The sequence below is a fragment of the Talpa europaea genome (assembly GCF_964194135.1).
Source record: "Talpa europaea genome assembly, chromosome: 4".
NCBI classification, from domain to species: Eukaryota; Metazoa; Chordata; class Mammalia; order Eulipotyphla; family Talpidae; genus Talpa; species Talpa europaea.
The window spans coordinates 128,799,611-128,816,744 of NC_140070.1; the positions used below are offsets into that span (position 1 = coordinate 128,799,611).

The window sequence follows — 17,134 nt, forward strand, 5'->3', positions numbered from 1 at the left end:
CTTGATCCATCAAGGATCAAATAAATAAATTTGTTTTAATCACTAAATAATGTTGATTCCAACTGTAATTTTATAAATAGCTCTTTGGAGGCAGTGGTAACTATCTTACTGAAGATGAAATTTATCTTTTAAGAGGCTAAGTGCTTTTCCAAGGGTGCATAGCTAAGATGGTCTTATGACTTCAGATTTCTTCTTATTGTAATGCAGTTTAGTAGCGAATATCCCCAAGGCACAATAGCAACAGTGTATTTCTTCCCGAGTAATCTTCAGATTACTGTATAAAAGGAGATGTCTCAAAATGCTATGTTTAGCAAAGGCACATAATTTTTCTTAGTAATACCTTTTAATGTCTTTAAATGTTACTTTGGAAATTATAAAAGGTCATATTTATATTAAGATGGAAAAAATTAAAATCCATTGTCCTCTTTAGTTGTGACTAATATCATTTAATGCTAGTAATTTTAAATGAAAATCTAAAGTACATTGACTATCTTTAGACATTTTAATAAAGCTTACTTTGTGAAGAATTTGGAGAAATTACAAAATTAAGTTTTTTCCTTTAAAAAAGGAAATATTGCACTTTGTGAAATATTTTAAACATGAAATTTATTAGTTCATTTCATAATTAAGAGGAAAGGTGATTTGTTATGCCATTCGTTATGCAAAAAAGTCATAAAATAGAATGTACACTATGATTCAAGTATTATTTTAAAAAGTACTTGTGTATTTTTGTTTTATGATTTTATATTAGTGTGCAAATTGGAAAAAATTATATGCTTTCATAGCATAGTCTCAGTAGTTTTATATTGTATGTTTTCTAATTAAAATAACACATTGCTTAGATAATAAAAAGTAAAAAAATAAGTTAAATGTTCAAGCATTTAAGGCCATTCCTACTCTGATATACAATTCAATGTATACGTTTTGTATTATTTTAGATACTCCTATTTAGGTGTTATAAATCTTTAAGTTAATTTGTGACAAGAATTCTAAGACTAATGCCAGTTGCCTCTAGATGGTAGGGGCCATTGAATACCTTGGCTATCAGCACATTTTTTGAGAGACTTTTATAATAAAACGTGTACCATGTTAGATTACAGGTGGTCTGGTAAAGTTGAAAATATGAAACAAATCAGTGTCATGTTCCACAGTGATGTAATCAGAGTTGGCTGATTAGACTGGAACAGCAACACTATATTTTGTAGAAATTCAGAAGTTTTCTGCAACTAATAACTATAGGACCTATTACTTGTCATTATGGTATATATGATCTGCTCTTGTTAGCATTATTAAGAAGTGTTTGTGTCTTACTAATTCTTTGTGTCTTACTAATTCTTTGTTACAATTAGTAGTTTGAAAATATATAATGGTAGAGCTTTACCCACTAGAAAATTCAGAATTAAAGGGGCTTCTTTATTAGTTTAATCGGTTTATACTTTCAAAATAAGCTGTCGAACCTCTTTTTAAATTGTTATTGTGCATATCCACCAGTGCTAGTCAGTTGGTGGATGCCTTTTTCTATCTCTTATATGGACTGCTGCTGCTCATTGTTCTTTCCTCTTTGTGGTACTGTCAGTTATTTTCCCAGAACTCATTGCTTTTTTTTAGTTCATTCATCTCTAATTATGAAGCTAGATAAGATTCTTCATGTATACTTCTAAATATGCGTATGCATTACAAAAGGATAATTCTCAAATGAAAATACTCCCATTTAAAAAAATCAATAAAAAATTAAATATACCATCTTATACATGTATTTTGCATTACATTTACCTTTTGTATACTATGCATTATCTTCAGTTTTTGAATATAAGCTGCTTAGTTGCCTTGTGAAATTTAATTTCAGTTATACTAAATTGTACAACTGAACAGTTGAGGGTCTTTCAGTTTGATTCCTTTACTTTTTATTGCTCCGTATGTTCCTGGAAATTTGCTATCTGCTAGGTGTGGTATGTTTCAGATAAATTCTGGTTTTCTTCTGCCTCAATTCGTTTAACTAAATAACTCAAGAAATTCTTGGGCCTCCCCTGGTGGTGCAGCGGTTGAGCACTGGGTTGCGAAGCTGCCCGCAGCCTCTGCAGCGCCGGTTCAATCCCGGCCACTGGAGGAGGGTCCCACATGGCGCGCAGACCTCTCCTGCCTCCCCCTGCTCCCCTCAGCAGTGTACTTCATCTGCTTGCTCTGCTTCCCGCTCTGCCTCTGGTGAATTCTCCCACCCTCCCGTGCTTCTGACTGTACCCAGTGCTTGTATAAATAAATAAAAATAAATCTTAAAAAAAAAAAGAATTTATCTCCCTTTAAAAAAAAAGAAAAGAAATTCTGGTTCCTTTTAGTGGCAAATAACTTAAGAGATTGCATGTGAGAGAATCATTTTGGGGCAAAGAGTACTGCTACCAATGTTGGGTCATTCTTGAAAGTAAAAGGTATAAACATTTATTGTCATTTTTATTCTTTCTATGTTTAAAAAATTGTGGGTTTTTTTGATATTTACATTTTAATAGATGTATTGCTGTTACATGATTTTTTAAAAATATGTTTTCTTTCATTCTCAAATAAAGACTTTATCCTTTATTTCCATACCATATTTAGTAATAATAGTTTGGAATCATCTTACACTTTATCTAATGTCATGTTGTAAACAGTGCTGTTAATTGATGAAAATAATTTACTTTTTCTCTATTAAAACCATGGGTCATTATTTCGACATTAATTTAGTAGGGAAAATTCTTAGGATAAAGATAATATAGCATGAATGAGATTTTCTCAAGACTACAAAAAATTGGAAATAGTCGTGCTGTGGCTATTTTAAGGCAAAAAGAGTTAAGATGTCTAAGTACTGTGCAAACTTATTTAGATAGTGAGTAGCACTTGTTTCTAGCAGGCAAAATGCTGTTAGTTTTTGCATGGGAAGTGGGGTTTTCCATCATATTGTTGCACACTTAAGAGCAAGAAAAACATTGGTAAAGTGACATTACTCTTGCCATCTTTAGATAGGTATCAGATACTCTGTAGGTGAGTTTATTTTGATGAGGTTTATCTTTTATTTTGACACATAGAGATATATATTATTGGGTTTCTGCCTAGGCAAACTTTTGTGTGAAGAAGTAAACATACATGTCTTCTACTACTTTATTTAGATGTCGTGGAATCAGATCTCTAGAACAGAAGGAAATATAGAATTGACTTAACTTTTTTTTATAGAAAATGAAATAAATGGTCTAAGTACAGTTCAGTTTTTAATGTTTTCTTAATGATAAAAAATGTTGTAAGAACTAGTTACTGTATTATATTGTACATAAGTATTTTAATTCAGAAAACTTACCTGAAGCACTTGTAAGTGCTTTATCACTGGTGCTAAACCTAATTTGTTGAATTATCACTTAACATCTGTTACATAACTCTCAGTGCTTGAAGTTTCTTTTTTCCTCTGAGATAAAGATAGTACCCCCTTTTTAGCATTGCCACTGCTGTATTCTTCCCCTTTCATTGTCCAGAGATTAAGTAGTTAAAATCCTTAGTTTTATAGTATTCTGTGTTCTAGGATACAGCTTAATTTTTTTTTCCTCCATTTCCTAAGAGTTCTTGAAGCCAGCATAGCAGAAAATAAAGCATGTTTGAAGAGGACACCTACAGAAGTCTGGAGGGATTCCAGAAACCCTTATGATAGAAAAAGGCAGGACAAAGCTCCTGTGGGGCTAAAGAATGTTGGCAATACTTGCTGGTTTAGTGCTGTTATTCAGGTAAGAATCTTCATGCAGATCTTGTTTGGTGTAGGCATCATAGTAATGTAAAGTGGGTTTGGTGGTGTTTGTTTTAAGTTGTGTACTCTAAATGTCAGTGCAGGCAAGGTCAAAACCTTGCCTTTCTATCTACCTATGCCTTTCTATCTAATCTGCTTGTTTGGGGATTGCTTTCCTCCTCCATCTCTACTCTTCACTCCCAATATGGAGTTTTGACAGTAGAGCTCTACCTATGCCTTTCATATATTTGGGGTTTTTTTGTTTGTTTGTTTGTTTTTTTTTTTTATTTATCTATTTATCTATCTATTTATTTATTTATTAAGATTTATTTATTTATTTATACAAGCACTGGGTACAGTCAGAAGCGTGGGAGGGTGAGAGAATTCACCAGAGCCAGAGCTGGGAGCAGAGCAGGCAGAAGGACCAAAGTACACTCTTGAGGGGAGCAGCGGGCGGTAGGAGAGGTCTGCGTGCCATGTGGGACCCTCCTCCTGTGGCCGGGGAGCAGCCGGGGATCAAGCCGGTGCTGTAGAGGCTGCGGGCAGCTTCGCAACCCAGCGCTCAACTGCTGCGCCACCGGGGAGACCTGCCTTTCATATATTTGAAATTAATTTTTCCTCTCCCCCTACTGTTAGGAGTTTTTGGCAGGATGGAAAAATAATTTATATTTATTTTTCTGCAAATTTAGGGAAGAATGTGTCCAAGAGATGAACCAGAACTGTTGTGTATTAAATCAGATTTTTTTATATATATTGAAAAATGTTATTCATATAAATTTATTTTTTTAAAGATTTATTTTTATTTATACATATGAGAACTGGGGTGTAGGGCAGAGGTGCGGGGAGTGAGAGGATTCACCAGAGACAGAGTGGGGAGCAAAACAGGCGGATCTCCCTAAATACACTGCTGAGGGGGGCAGCAGGCGAGACAGGAGAGTTCTGCTGCATCATGTAGGTCAGCTCCCAGGCCAGTGATCTAACTCATGCTGCAGTGGCTGGTGATAGCTTGATAGCATTGAGACTTTACCTGTGCCACCTGGGAGGCCCAGAATTACATTTATTTTAATACTATTTTTTATATGAGGAGGAATTTTATTTGAGATGGTTAAAAAATGACAGTTTTCAATGTGTGTATAAGAATGATGTAAAGAATACATATTGAAATGTTTTTAACATCCCTATTCTAAAATAAGAAATGCTTGTTATGCACAGGTATCCATCGTCTCAATTTGGACTACTTTTCTTTCTTTTTTTCACTTTTAGTGAAATGACTATTACTTTAAATACTTAACATCCTCAAGTAGACATTGATATTGTTCCCTTTCAGGTTGCAAAAATATAAATAAAATAATTTATGAATAATATGCTCTTAGATTTTACTATTCTTCAGGAAAATTAATATTTTGTGTTTATTTTCCTAATACAGTAGGATTCTAATTTAGTGTTCTCAATGAGAACTTTTTAAATCATTGGGCAAGTGTATCATTTCTTTTTCAATTTATCTCTTTCTATTGTAGCTTTCCAAATCTCTCTGACAGTATAAATTTTCATATGATATTGAAGCAACTAGCTGATTATTTAGCTCATTTTTGACAAGTTCTTTGTGTTCTCTAGGTTATTAATTTGTAATTTTAACTTTTTTATATTTTAGTGTTACAGTTTTTAACCCTCCCCCATTTTTTTGCCTCTTGTATACCATGTGCTATGGTATACTCTGTATAGTATTATTTTTTCCAGGTTGTTAAAATGTTGAATACCTGGATTAACATTAATCTGTAATAATACCTTTGAGCCTAATCTTGATTATGCATTAATTGTTCACATACATGCAAAGACTATCTAAAATTTTACTTTCTACCTTAGAGTCTCTTATATCTTCTTAATAAACTGCCCATGTATAATTGTAAGTATTGTTAGTAATCCAGCACAGTATGTCAAAATAAAAGGAATTTGACATTTTCTTAGGGAAAAATACATCTTCTTGTGGTAATTGGAAAAATGCTGCAGAAAAATAGTTGTCAAAAATAAATCTCTAAGCCCAATCATATTTTTATAATTCTGTTCATAGAATTTCCCTTAAGGTTTTGTCTTAAATGTTTGCTCTTTTTCAGTCATTATTCAACCTTTTGGAATTTAGAAGATTAGTTCTGAATTATAAACCTCCTTCCAATGCTCAAGATTTACCCCGAAACCAAAAGGTAAAATTATAAAAGATTTTTAAGAGTATGTATGTTCTTCATATTCTTTTATCTATGCTTGCCTTTTGGGTGTTTGCCTCATCAGATCTCATGTTTTATCAGATTTGTCAACCATTGATGTTAATTGCTACAGTAAGTTCCTGTTCTTTGTCAGTATATTGCAAAAAGGATTTTTTCCCTTCACTTGTATGTCAGTAATATGCCAGTGTTTTATTAGTATTATTATTATTTTAAACAAATGTTTAAGATTTGTTTATTTATTTATACAAGCACTGGGTACAGTCAGAAGCACAGGAGGGTGAGAGAATTCACCAGAGCTAGAGCAGGAAACAGAACAGTCAGACTGACGAAGTACACTGCTGAGGGGAGCAGCGGGCGAGTCAGGAGAGGTCTGCGCGCCATGTGGGACCCTCGCCAGCGGCTGGGGATAGAACCGGGGCTGCTGAGGCTGCAGGCAGCCTCGCAGGGGAGGCCCAATATGCTAGTGTTTTAATGTCACTTAATAATTGTATTTTTTTCTTCTTTTGAACTGTCGAATTTCATAGGTTATAATAGATAGTAGGCTTTCCTCAATGGTCTCAAAAATTGTGTGAAAATCAAAAAAACTTTTAAATTGTTTCTATATATGAGCCCTTTAAAAAAGTAGTTTTACAGTGTTCTCACAGTACAAATCTATGACTTCTGTTTTGTAATTTAATATTCTTAGGCAGACTAATTTGACAGCACAGACATCAGGGCCAGATTGCCTGGGTTCTGGTTGTGGACCCAGAACAGGTTACTTGATCTGTCTCTCATTTTCTTTATCTGAAAAAGAAGTAATGGCAGGTATTTCATAGAGTTTCTATAAAAATTAAGTGAGATAAAATATATCAAGTGCCTGCAAGTGCCTGGTACATAGTAAGTACCAGCATCATCTATTGTTAGAGTTTATATAGCTTATATTCAGTTTTTAAAAAGCAGATATGATTTGCATGCAGAAATTTATACTTAATAGAAACATAGTACAGATTTGATATGTTTTTATATAATGATCTTGTCATAAAGAATTTATAACCCTAAAGAATACTGGTCACAAAGACAAAGAAATTAAAGTTTTAGATTTTCAGCTCATTTATGAAAAATCTAAAACTTACAGAATGCTAAGGTATCAGCCTTCACCACTTTGTGAAACACTGGATTGGAGTTCTTAATCTGTGTTAGAAAAAAACAAGAAAAAGAAAGAAATATAGAAGTTGGAAAGAATGAAATAAAACTTTTGTGTATATGACTTGTCTAAGTAGAAAACCTTAAGTACTGTACAAGGAAATAAATAAAATTTGTTTATTATTCCTAGGTCCAGGAAATGAGTTCAACAAGGTTACCCAATACAAGGTGGCATTGGAAATCACTTGTATTTCTAAATATTGCCAAACACATAATTGGAAAGTTAATTTAAAAATACCTGTAATAGCATAAGATATGGACTGCTATGGATAAAGTACACAAAAATAACATGAAAAACTGTAACGCCGAAATAATTTAAATAGATTATATTCATGGATTAGAGAATTCAGTAGCTTCTATTCATGGATTAGAGAAGTCAGTATTATTAAAATACCAGTTATCTCCAATTAAGTTGGGAGATTCAGTATAATCCAGTCATAATCTCAGACTTTTTCATGAAAATTCACAAACTGGTCCCAGAATTTATGTGTAAAATTTTAAGCATGTAGAATGACCATAGACATTTTATAAAGAGGAATTAATTCTCATGCTGCATGATCAAGACTCTGTGTTATTGGCAAAAAGATAGTTGTCGATCAATGGAACAGAATAGTGTCTGGAAATAGACCTACACATTTAGGGTTAATTGATTTTAGTCAAAGGAAAATCTTTTTTAACTACTGGCATCATAGATAGAAAAATAAGTTTCAACTCATGCATAGCACTATGATTAGAAAAAAAAACAAAACCATAATGCATTATAGACCTAAAAGGGAGAACAAAAAATAAGAGCAAATGTTGTTGTCCTTGGTTAAGAAAAGATTTCTCAAGTAGGCAAGCAAAAGCCTTAAAAGCATGATTAATTGGATTTCATCAAAACTGAAAACTTGTTATCTTTTGAAAATTTCATACAAATTAAAAGACTAGCCATGAACTAGGAGAAAATATTAGAAAAATTTATATTAGATAAAGAAATTATATGATACAATTATTGTTTGTTGTGGTATATATAACTTATTAATACATTGAGGAAATTATTTGATCTCTGTTCATCAAAAAGATACACAAATTTTAAGTAACTACATGAAATTATTTCATCTCTGTTCACCAAAAAGAAAAACAGATTTTAAATAGCTACAACATTATTAGTCATTAGAAAAATACAAATTAAAACTAGGGATGCCACTATGTACCCACTGGAGGAACTGAAGTTAGAAATACAGTCCATATCTGGGCCTCCCTGGTGGTGCAAGGAGTTAAGATGCAGCCTATGAAGCTATCCACATGAGTTCAGTCCCTACCTATGGAGCTACCCACATGGCGCAGCAGACCTCTCTTGGCTAGCCCACTGCTCCCCTCAGTAGTGTATTTTAGTCAATCTGCCTGCTCTGTTCCCCACTGTCTCTGGTGAATCCTCTGCCCCCCCACCCCACCCCCACACCCCTCAGGCTTGTACCACAGTTCTTGTAAGCATGAATAAATTTTTAAAAAATATATATTTTTTAAAGATTTATTTATTTATTTATTCATTCATTCATTTATTTATTTATACATGCAAGCACTGGGTACAGTCAGAAGCTTGAGAGGGTGAGAGAATTCACGGGAGTCAGAGCGGGGAGCAGAGCAGGCAGAAGGACCAAAATACACTGCTGAGGGGAGCAGCGGGAGGTCTGCACGCCATGTGGGACCCTCCTCTGGTGGCCGGGGAGCAGCCTGGGGTCGAACCAGCGCTGCAGAGGCTGCAGGCAGCTTCACAACCCAGCGCTCAACTGCTGTGCCACTGGGGAGGCCCTAAAAATATATATATATAGCCCATATCTAAGTGTTTGAGGAATGTGGACCTTGAATTTTGTTTATTACACTGCCTGTGGGAATATAAAATTCTTAAAAACATCTACCATACAACCTAGACATTTTCTCCAGGTTTTTACTCAAGAGAAGTGAAAGAATATGTTCACAGAAAAACATGTATGCTAATATCCATATTGCTTAATGGATAAACAAGTTGTGGTGCATCTGTACAGTGGCATACCAATCATGATAAAACAGAAAGAATTATTCATGTACACAATTATATGGATGAAATGCAAAGTAATCATGCCAATTTTAAGAAGCCAGATGTGGGCCTCCCTGGTGGCACAGGGTTTAAAGTCTCAGCGCTATCAAGCTATCACCAGCCACTGTGGCATAAGTTTGATCCCCAGCCGGGGAGCTGACCCACATGGTGAAGCAGAGCTCTCCTTTCTTGCCTGCTGCTCCCCTCAGCAGTGTATTTCAGTAGATCTGTCTGTCCTGTTCCCAGCTCTGTCTCTGGTGAATTCTCTCACCACCTCCCACCCCACACCTCTGGCCTACACCCAGTTCTTCTATGCATAAATAAATAAATCTCTCTAAAAAAACAAAAACCAGATGAAAATGAATACATAAGGATTGATTTATTTTATATAAATTCCCACAACTATAAAATGACTATGGTTGCCTGTGGATGAATAGGGAGGGGAGTCAAGGATGAAAAGACTTGAAGGTGTTGGATAGGTGTGTTATCTTGATTGTGGAAATGTTTTCATGGATATATAAATATGTGAAATTGTTACACTTTATAATGCAATTTTTAATGTACATTATATTGTGTATGTTATACCTTGATAAATCTATTTAAGAAAAACACAAAGGGTAGTGTTTGAATAGATTCTATATATGGTGATATTTGATAATTTAGCCTAGTGTAGTAGATGCTGTTAGTATCATTTACAATGTTGCCTTTTGAAATTTGAAAAGATTGTCTAGCCATAAGAATTAGCTGAAAGCAAAAATGTTTATTATGTTAAAATATTTCACTCTTGGAATATGCTTCTCAGAAGAATTTTATTTAATGTACAGAAATCATTTATTTTGTCCTTATTTGTCAAGGAATGTCTCAAAAACTGCATTGACTAGTTTTGATAAAACTAGTTTTATAGTTTTGATAATGCCAACTATGTAACCTTGGAAAAACTTCCTAATATTTAAATTCTGTACAAACTGTATCTGTTAAAATTGTTACTGCAAGACCTACCTATAATAAGAACTGCTTGTCTGATTTTTTTTTTCCTTAAAGCATTTCATTAAGGCATATGAGTTACATTGTTTTAAAAATATTTCCTTGTTTTAAAATGTTTATGACTGATAATATTGGGTTGTTTTTACTCTTTCTGGAGGGCTTGTTAATCAACTGGTTAGAATTAATCACTGTCTAGTAAAAATGTGTGGAAGAGACAGAAGTTGTTGTCTTTGCAAACCTTACAGTTTTACTGAGAAGCAAGTTAAGATTTTAAAGTACACTGGGTGGTACATTGCTGTAATGTTAGGATTTAGTCTAATTGCTTATTAAACTAATGTTAGGCTAATAACTAGGATCATCACAGGATAGTGGCAGTTGGTAATTCCTTACTGAGTAAAATACATTCATTTCAGTAGATGTGGAGTTTGTTTGGGAAGGCTTCATGGAGGAAGAGGGATTTTTGCTTAAATGGTTTATTGAAGAAAAGTACTTCAACAGTGCCTGGCACATAGTTAACATTCGCTGAGAGTTGGCTGTTGTTATTGCTGTCCTCAGCAGCAGCTGGGCGTTGGTGAATGGAAATGACTATAATAAACAGACTTGAGTGAGGATATTCTTGGCTGGGTAATGACATGATTTGCTATGAATATATGGCATTTATGCTGAAATTGTGGGTTTAGACTAGGTCCTATGCTGTTTACAAGCTCAGCTCTTGAGTCTCATAGATTATTTTTAAATTAAATAACACTCTTCCTTATTTAATTGTGATATAGAAGTGTTAGGCTCATCCCTAGTCGATATCACTTAGTTTAATTTTTGGTTAATTTAAAATGATTGTTTGCCAGTAAAGATTTTGTTAATCTTCATTTAAGGTCTTTCTTTTTTTCCTCAAAGGAGCATCGGAATTTGCCTTTTATGCGCGAGCTAAGGTATCTATTTGCACTTCTTGTTGGTACTAAAAGGAAGTATGTCGATCCATCAAGAGCAGTTGAAATTCTTAAGGATGCTTTCAAATCAAATGATTCCCAGCAGGTAGTGTTGTTGAGCTTCCTTGTTTATTAACTATTTGTAGTTTATTTCATCTGATCTTTTCTTCCTTAAGCCCTTTTTCAAGGATACATGTCAATTGAGGATGTTATTGTTCATTGTGATTAAAAATTAACTGCCATCATTTAAAACATTGCTCATTTGAAGGATTTACTTTTAAGTACAGAAAAAGTAATAGTGATCTTGAAAGTGTTAAGATACTGAAGCTGTAGTTTTATTATAATTGAAACTGCAAATAGAAGTAAAATTAAGAATGTTGACAAATGTAATTAAAAATCTCAAATATGTGATAAGCTAATGCCAAAATAGTATAATTGTGTTTGATAATGTCTATTTTTTTGCTAGCAGGAAAAGCTTTCTTAATTACATTACCTTTGTTATTGTTGCTCTCTTACTGATCACCCCCCAACACAAACACTGTTACCTAATGTTATTTAGTAACTTTTTAACTCATTTCTTAGAAAGAATATTGAGAATTTTTCTATTAAAATAGAAAATATCTGTAAACCAAACAATGTTTCACATATAATTTGAGACGTCAGAGATTTAAAATAGAAAACAGACGAGAAGCAATGAAAGTAGCAGAGAATAAATAGGAATGTTGGAAAAGGTGGCAAATAAGAAACAATGGACAGAAGATGAAACATTTCAGAATATTTTCTAAAAGCCACTACACTTGCCGTGAAATTTTTTTTCAGTGCGTGGGTCAACATAATGTGTGTAAGTGGAGGTGATGTTTAGAGGAGGCTACTAAAAGATGTCTGTTTGATTCTGTAAATTTTGCTGTTTTTTTTTTTTTTTTTTAATTTACCCCATATGGCAACAGTAAATGAACATAAGGGATTCTCACACAAGGATTATTTTTATTTGTGGTCTGCATTTTTGCTTCCCTGTCTATGTTTTAGTGCCCGTTAGGTTTTATTCATCCCTTAGGTTTTATTCATACTCTTATTGGTTACAACAATGTTTAACAAAAGTCAAAAGAAATACTCCTACATATGATTCCAAACCTCAATTATTAGACGCTCGTCCCTCTAAGGTTTTTTTTTTTTTTTTTTTTTTTGGTAATAGCATTTTATTGGTTTTGTGTATACAATTAAATTTTTAAAAGGACCTAGAAACTCTTACTCGTAGTGAAGTAAGTCATGATGAAAATAAACCCTACCTAAGCTCACTCATGTACTGTATAGAGAAAACAAACAGATGAACTAAATAAAAGAAAAATAAACTTTTAGATAAGACTGCTTATTCATTAACAGAAAGGAAGAGGAAATGGGAATCAGTAAAACAAGTTAAAATGATAAAATTGGGCTTTTAATGGTGGACTTAATGTAGCATATATACATGTTGCTTTTTAATGATGCACACCTGAAATTTATGTATTACTGCAATGTTTGGTGAAAAAAATAAAGACATTTATGTTCCTTACATTTTCATCTGGAATTGCTTTTTTCTTTTTTCTCCTTTTTATACTTTTTGGTTACTTTTTAGTGCTGAAGCTTTCTGTAGATATATAATGATCTTTGGGTATCTTATTTAAAAATGAAGCAGCACAGGTTTCACTGGGAGGCTTATATGTACATAGATGGACTTTAGTTTTGTTAGGAAAAGCAAGGAGACAACCTTCTTTTAGGTTGTTATGTATTCTAGAATGCCAGAATGCAAATGCCTTTGATTTGGGCTGGTAGTATAGAACAACTAGATTTCTCCTTGTTGATTCTTTTATTGTAGTTGCCCCTCAATTCAGGTTCATAAGGGTTTGATGCTTTTCTGTGCCTGAATACTGAAATCTGAAGAATGTTAACGACAGATGCAGATTTCACAAATGAAATAATCATTATTTTTTTAAGTGAATTTATTTCATATTGTTCCTAAAGATATCATATTTGGTAATATGTGAGTCTTTTTTGGGATACCCTTTGGTAGAGTGTTGTCAATTTTAATTATCTCTGTTTTAACTGCATTTGGTAGTTTGGTAGTTTCTTTTTTTTTTCTCAATGAAAGTAGGTAGAATTCTTTTGTGCTTGCAAATTTTAGATTGCTAAAAATGACAGTAATTATTGTCTTCCGAAGAGTGTTGTGATAGCTAGGAAATCTTTTTGTTTCTAATTAGACATAACCTTGAAAGATAACTGTAAAGGCAGGAATGGACGTGGTGCAGGTTTTCTGATCCCATGCAGACTGGGTAAAGGAGGAGTCAGAGTCCTCAGTGGTTTCGCAGGTCTTTTATTGGGGTTCAGCGGGTATATGGCAGGCAGGGTTGCTGGCTGGGGGGGCTGGGAGGCTGGCAGGCCTCCCAGCCCCCAGCAAGTCTTCACTCTATCTGGGCTCTCTAGTTTTCGTTCTGCTGCTTCTTGGCTTCTCTTTCGGCTTCGGCTTCGGCTTCGGCTTCGGCTTCGGCTTCGGCTTCGGCTTCGGCTTCGGCTGCTGCTGCTGCTGTTGCTGCTGCTGCTGCTGCTGCTGCTGGCGTCCCCGTGACGCCGCCCTTAAAAGCACAGTCTTAACTCAGCTGAATCCCATCTACTTATGCCCACACCCTATTCCAGGTGCCCGCCATCAGGCATGCATTCAGGACAAGGATCCATCATCTATCCTGATGGCAGAAGGGCAGAAAAGCCTGACATTTTCTTTACCCTACAATAACTAAAGTTATAAAAAAGGGTGGAAACTTGCTTCAAGGTGTTAGTTTGATAGAAAGTTATTCTCTCTGGCAGGTAGCTCTCCTGTCTGGCTATGATTATACAGATGTTACTTTTCTATGTGTTTTCTATGTCAAACCTTTTCCCTTTGCAAACCAGTTGCAGCAGCTCTGCTGTCTGCTTGTGACTATGCAGGTGCCTCTCTTTTTCTTTCTTTCTCCTAATAAACCTGTCCCTTTAAAATGTAAAAAAGAAAAGAATGTTACTCTTTCACAATTCTAGGGTCCATAAGTCCAAAAATTTGAATTACATGTTTGTTTGTATTTTTTTCCCCCATAAAGTGAGACCTAGTCATAGTGATTATCAAAATAATACTTTTTTGGTAAAATACTGATTTTATACTCTGGATAAATTATATATATTCATTAAATGTGAAACATTTCATATGATAACTTTGTGAGGAGTCAGTCATTATACATTTGAATGATTGGCTATGAATTTTATGTTGCAATATTTAGTATTTTTATAATTAGACTTAAATATTGACACAACTTTTTCTTTCCACAGCAAGACGTGAGTGAATTTACACACAAATTATTAGATTGGTTAGAAGATGCCTTCCAAATGAAAGCTGAAGAGGAGACGTAAGTTACTGTCAAATTTAGTGATGGGGTTTTAGGAGACCAATAAATAATACAGTCTTCATCTGTGTTCATTTCAATAAAGAAATATGAGACAGGGGTAAATATATGGGAGCTCAAATGTTATTGTATTGTTGATAAGCTGTTTGGGACTTGTGACCACAAATGTTAGATAACTTTAGATTTCCACTCGAAGATTAGAATCTAGCTAACAAGATGAAAGAAGTGATTACTGAAAGGGCTAGTCCCAGGTGCCTAGTTCTTGTTTTCTTACATTCAGCAGTCATTTTCATGAGGAGACATGCATGGTTGGTGAGGACGGATGACAGAGTGCTAATTCTGATGAAGTCCTCTTGCATGGACCCTTAAGGACAGGGATATGCAATTCCTCTGCAGTGTTGCCTTTTTATTCTCTTTCCATTAGACTTGCTTATTTAAAATATATAGTTAGTCTCCTTAGAGGAGGATAGCCATACTCTTTCTAGGAGGGTCATATTCCAGCTCTCATGAGGCCACTCTCCTGACACCAACCATTGGTTCCTTTGTGAGTAGTCTTAAGTCATTGCTGGCCTACTTAGGATTTGCTTCCATGGTCTCTGAGATGATTCTACAAGGTGTACTACTTAAACCTAGAATACCGGTAGAAATCCAGGGCTAAAAATTCTCTACCTTTTCATTTTTCTATTTTTAAATTATAGTCAGCCTTATTGTTTAGTAAAAAATCATTATAATATGATCTGCAATGAGATTAAAGTAAAAGATCTCTACTTATACAATCTTAACCATTAGATGCCTCCAAACTTTAATATAGACCTCCTCTTCCCAAGGAAAAATTAAATCCTCTCGATCTTTCAAGGTAAAGTACAAACAAACAAACAAAAAAACTTAAAAATCAAATTCTTTTGCCCTTGTGGTTGCAATCTAACAAAAATGAAATCATTTCCAAGTTTCTCAGTTTGCTCATCCTCAGCTTACAAGGCTGATGGTTATGTGCTTGAATAGAATTGGCCTTCTACACCTAAGGACTGCATTGTTTCGTTTGTTCATTGTTTCATTAGTTCAGGCCTTCAACTGTATGCATTTAACATGCTTTCACTTTAGATGTTGAGAGGATTATTAGGACACACATGATTGACCTTAATCTTTTGAAATTCTGATACAAAAGCAGAACTTCAACCCCTTTGTGCAGTTGTTATATTCTGAACCCAGTACAATCCAAACTCAAGTAGTTGTTGCCAAAGATTGTATGAGAAGCTTAAGATAATGTGGTAAACAGGGAAATCCTTTGGTTTTAATCTTGACAAGATGCCTGTTATTAAGGGCCATTGGTTGCATGTGACTACCCGTGAATTTATGCTAAGTTGGGAGAAATCGCTCAAGATTAATTATGGACACTAAGTCTACAATATCAAGGGGAGGGATGTGTGTTCCATTTTGTGTAAATTGTCTCTGTCTTAAAATGTGGCATTTGAGAGTTGCTACTTTCTTGACATCTTTACACATTTGTTTACAGCCCTGGCACCACCCTCTCCTGTCCACCAAAAACTGGGTGCATTTTTCTGATGAAGTTCCGTTTAGGGTCCCTGGACTTTGTCGGATCAAGCTGATGACAGATTTTTGTGTCACAATCTCTTCATGTTGACTTCTATCTTCTCTTCATATTCGTTTCATAGGGGCAATCCCCCCATCAGATTCCTGAGCTGAATCTGCTGTTGGTGCTTCTCTGACCCTTAGCTCCCTTCACGCTGTGAGATTCCCTCTCTGTGATAGGCCCTTCCTTCAGCTTCTGAAAGTCCTGGACCTTGAGAATATCCCTTCCTGCTACATCTTTTTTTTGGGTGGGATATTCAGCTATGGTTCAGTTACATGAACTTAAATATTTCATTCTTACATACAGTTAATGCCTTTGGAAGAGTTGGCTGAATTTCTAGCAGTTTAACCTGTTTGGTCTCTGCCTCATTTAAGACCAGACTTATTGGGTGGCTCTCTTCTCTTCCTGTTCTTTTTTTTTTTTTTTTCTGGCCCGTATTTCTTTATCCAACTTGTTACTCTGATACTGGATTGATACATCCCTTATAAATAAAAGTTAGTGAAATCTGTTAAAAGTATGTTCAAGTAATTTATAATTCTGACCTGCCTTGCCTGCTGTCATCTCCTTGGGTTGGAAGTTTCCATCAGGATTACTGTCCTAACAGAAAACCTGTGTGTGGACTTGATTTAGGCTTATCCATTCTGGTTCCTCTCTAGTAAAACTCCAGTTCTCTGTACCTTAGTGTTGTGATGCTAAACATTTATTGAGCATATTCTCTCAGAGTGTAAACTGTATCTGTATTCCCATCTGTGATAACTGAGTGTCTTTGAAGTTTTTTCTTTTACCTAAAGTTCCTATTCTTCCTCCCAAATCCATCCAGATTTTCCATAACCATTTCATCTTGTCTTCATCAGAAGACCGTCCAGTTGCTTTTTATCTGTAGATTTACAGGAGTGTCACTTGACTGTTTCCTGATTTCTTGTCCTTTTGAAGGGACCATTCTGTTTTGATTTTGGAGATCTTGCTCATTATTTTGTTGTTAGTTTTCTTGGGTTCCAGTTATCTTTTTCTGATCTAGTAACTAACAAATTATCTC

At 34.7% G+C, this 17,134-nt stretch overlaps 1 protein-coding gene across 3 annotated transcripts in view; it reads left to right on the forward strand.

Annotated features, from left to right (window-relative positions):
* USP25 (ubiquitin specific peptidase 25) overlaps positions 1-17,134 on the forward strand; it is a gene marked incomplete at both ends in the record, with an annotated part of 108,903 nt that overhangs the window by 43,240 nt on the left and 48,529 nt on the right. For all 3 annotated transcript variants that reach the window (XM_084232510.1, XM_084232511.1, XM_084232512.1), the window contains 4 exons: positions 3,578-3,740; positions 5,851-5,937; positions 11,075-11,212; positions 14,434-14,510. In XM_084232510.1, coding sequence (XP_084088636.1) covers positions 3,578-3,740; positions 5,851-5,937; positions 11,075-11,212; positions 14,434-14,510 — 465 coding nt within the window. The remainder of the gene's footprint in view (positions 1-3,577; positions 3,741-5,850; positions 5,938-11,074; positions 11,213-14,433; positions 14,511-17,134) is intronic.